At 46.9% G+C, this 3616-nt stretch overlaps 1 protein-coding gene across 1 annotated transcript; it reads right to left on the reverse strand.

Moving 5' to 3' along the window:
- Positions 1-730: 730 nt before the first annotated feature.
- Positions 731-1537, reverse strand: LOC109453218 (solute carrier family 25 member 3). Its single transcript, XM_019742776.2, is given in 1 exon segment — positions 731-1537. A coding segment is annotated over 1 exon segment (807 nt).
- Positions 1538-3616: the final 2079 nt, after the last annotated feature.

The following is a 3616-nucleotide window of genomic DNA, read 5'->3' on the forward strand; positions in this document are numbered from 1 at the left end:
TGCCCTTCATCTCATCTCAGTTTCCCACATTGATCCAATTGCAGCACTTCCTGGAGAGAGCTATGTTCTAACCAGCAACATCAGGAAGAGACTTGGACAAAGCAAAATGGGAAAATGCTGATCTTATGTCATGTCTCTTTGAAAACAATGAATACATTCGAAGCTATCAAGCAATATAAGTCACAATTTAACTTTTAATAATTTTTACTTGTAATGGGCATGAACGAAATACCGAATGAGTCCTTCATCTATTCAATAGGTGCACGATTTCTATTGAGATGAATACCATGGAACAGAATTTTACTTTGTTCCCTGTCCCATATAGTTGTGCTGACCTTAAAACCTCATTAGTAGGCTATTCAGTAGTGATGCCTGGATAATCGCCACTGAATGGTGAATCAAAGGAGATACAATCTAGAGACACAAAATTAACTATTACTTTCTGTTAAGAATTTTTTTGCCTATAATTGTTGAAAAGCTATTGAGTTAAAGCAACCATGCTGACTCCCCAAAGATAATAGTCCACCCCACCCCCCAAATGAAAGGGTTGCAATCCCCTCGGATTGCCAAATGGAAGTCAATCATTTAAAGAGAACTCAGAATGCATATTAAGTCACCTCTCCAAAAAACGTTAACATTGTACGTGCTAGTAGTGTTGTTGTCTGAATGCAATTCCCCACTTGATCGAAATATGGGCCAATGGTGGCTGCAGGACTTGACAAATCCACGTCTACTTCTGTTTCTTCAGGGATTCCAGTGCTTGAGCGACGGGAGGGCGAGGCAGCTTGAAACAGACCCTGACTGAGTCATAGATGAACCACGCCAGTGCTGTCAGGGTGCCAATCATGACGATCCGGGCGAACAGGCCCTTCCACACTCCCCCAAACCCCAGTTTGCGGAGAACTCCTAAGGCTGTGCTACCTTTCTCCTTGTTCAAAACGGACATGATGGAATCGGCCGGGTGGGACACGACAGCGCAGAAGATACCAGCAATGTTGCTGGCCGCGGCCCGCAGCCACCTGGCGGAGCCCGGCTGCGTTTGGATGCGGACCTACACAGCCGCCATGGGCGCCAGGGCTAGGTGGGCGAGGAACTCGGCGCTGGCCGAGGCGGTCAGGTACAGGCTGCTTCTCCGCTTGTAGACCTTCTCCTGGCCCAGGAGCTCCGCGTAACGGATTGTGAAGTCCTCATAGAGGCCGAACTTGCAGAGGCCCTGCATGGAGTAGCTGAAGAAGGTCGGGGCCCACCCTCGGGCCAGGCCGCACTGCCCGTCGTCCAGCGCTGTCACTCCAAAGCCGCTCAGGATGCCCTTGTACTTGCCGGGATCCACCTGCATGCGGCACTTGACCAAGTCCAGGAGCACAATGGCGGCGTGTGTCAGCCCGCAGCGCAGCATCCCGCCCAGGCCGCACAGCAGCAGGTCTCTCGTAGAGCCGTACTCGTAACTGTGTTCCTCCGCAGCCGCGGCCCAGGGTCTGCCCTGGCATCCGCCTGCTCTTCTTGCCTGCAGGGCTGGGTAACCGCCAGCGTCACACATGGCTGTGCTGGGTCTAGTCACACACATCCCTCAGTCCTGGCTCTGTCCTTCCTCAGAGGCCGCAGAGCAGATGTGCAGGCGTTGTGAGCTTCCCCGCGAGCCGGCCAATCCAACGGTCCAGGTGAGCGGGATGCCCAGCGGGTGCCCTCAGGGCTTCGGCCAACGCTCCATCAGTACATGCGCGGCCCCTACTGGCTGGGTTGGTGTGAGGTCTGAAGCCCACTCTTGAAAATTTAAGTAGGGGAATCGTCCGCCGGTCACCTACAGACCGCCTCCCGCCTCTCCCTCACACCTTCCGGTGACTAGGCTTCTGGAAGGCCCCTAGCCTTCCTCAGCCAATGGTCAGTGGTCCCTAGATCTCACCTTGGGTGATGAGTAAGGATTTTCCGTGCCCAAGCTCTGCTAACTAGTCCTCTATGAAGATGCTAACAAAATAAATCAACAAGTACAAACACAAGTAAACACAGGAATAGGCTAGTAAATAGATGAGGACGTGGGCGAGGGGGTGAAGAGTTGCCATGCACTGTTGCCTTCCAGAGAAGCTTTTCTGGAGTCTTCACCCAATTATGCCCACTTAAGGTAATGGCCATTTCTATGGCAACAGAGTATTCTATGTGGGGAATGAGCAGAGAGAACTAGGAACCTGGCATTTGGAGTCCCAGTCTTGAGACTTCCGGTCTTACTTACCCTTCTTATCTGGCATATGAAGATGACATTTCCCTCCCCTCAACCCTCACACTCCATTCCTGTTTACTTCCATGAGTTGTAGTAAGGATTTAGGAAGCATAGAGGTAAACAGTGAGGGGGTTGCTTTTCATTCATTACCCGTAGAAATTTTTTCATTAACTACTGAATCTCTGCCGTGATTTTGGAGATTAAAAAAAGACTCAGAAATCCTCTCTTCCTGTAGGGAATTTACAGTCTCATTGGCCTGGAAAATGAGAACTAAGTGACTCCACATGTAAATTAGTAGCATGCATTCATTCATTCACCTACTCTGTGCTGGGTCCTATGCAGGGCTGGAGGTTTAGGAAAGACTATACATATTCCTACTTACTTCTAAACAAGGAGATTAAAAAAACCAATATTGTGTGATATGTATTATAACGGGAGTTTGAATAAAGTTCTGGATAAAACAAGGAGGGGGCAACTGATTCTGCCTGATGATTAAGAAGACTTCTGAGAGGAGCTGACACTGCACTGTAGGTAGGTCCTGAAGGATGAGTAGGAATCTGCCATGTAAAAAAGAATGCAAAGGTATCAGGTTGACGCAAAATTAATTGCAGTTTAAAAGGTTAAAAATAATTGCAAAAATCACAATTACTTTTGTACCAACCTAATAATTCCAGATTAAGGGGAAACATGAGTGCATGACCTTTTGAGGGGAGGCGAGTAATTTGACATGGTGGAAACTAGCGAGGGTTGAGTCTGGGAAAAAGAGAATTGGGTCGAATTAGAAAAAGTCTTAATGCCTTGTTCAGGACTTTTTTATCATGCAGGGAGGCTGGTGTTTCTCAGAAGTGCGATCCATAGATCACCTGCATCAGAATCACTGGGGGTGCTTTATTTAAAATCCCAGACTCTCTGAATGAGAATCTCTGAGGGTAGAGATATACAATTTTAATAAGCTCTCTTAAGTGGTTTCTTCACGAAACTTCAGTAAACGTTGAAAACCACAGTATGTGGATGACAGGAGGTCAAGGAGATTGTGTGTGTGTGTGTGTGTGTGTGTGTGTGTGTGTGTGTATTAAGTTTCTCTGATCAAGAATTCAGTACTTATATCCTGAACTTGGTGTGTATACAGCTCTGAAAATTCATCAAGCTGTACACTTAAAATTAGTGCACATTATGTATATTTTACCATAATTTTTTTAAAAAGGGGGGGCTAGTATAAAATTCTAATCACAAACTAGGGATAACGGCCAGAGGGAGAGCAGAGGCAGATACAAATTTTCTCAATCAACGAGTTTTATCAAACTCCTGTCCTTATTATAGTCTTATACCAGTGTTAATTAAACGAGAAGGCCATTAGACTGAGGTGGTTCTGATGCTTTAGTAGCCTACATAAGGGAACCAAAA

The sequence above is a fragment of the Rhinolophus sinicus genome, linkage group LG06 (genome assembly GCF_036562045.2).
Source record: "Rhinolophus sinicus isolate RSC01 linkage group LG06, ASM3656204v1, whole genome shotgun sequence".
Taxonomy (NCBI): domain Eukaryota; kingdom Metazoa; phylum Chordata; class Mammalia; order Chiroptera; family Rhinolophidae; genus Rhinolophus; species Rhinolophus sinicus.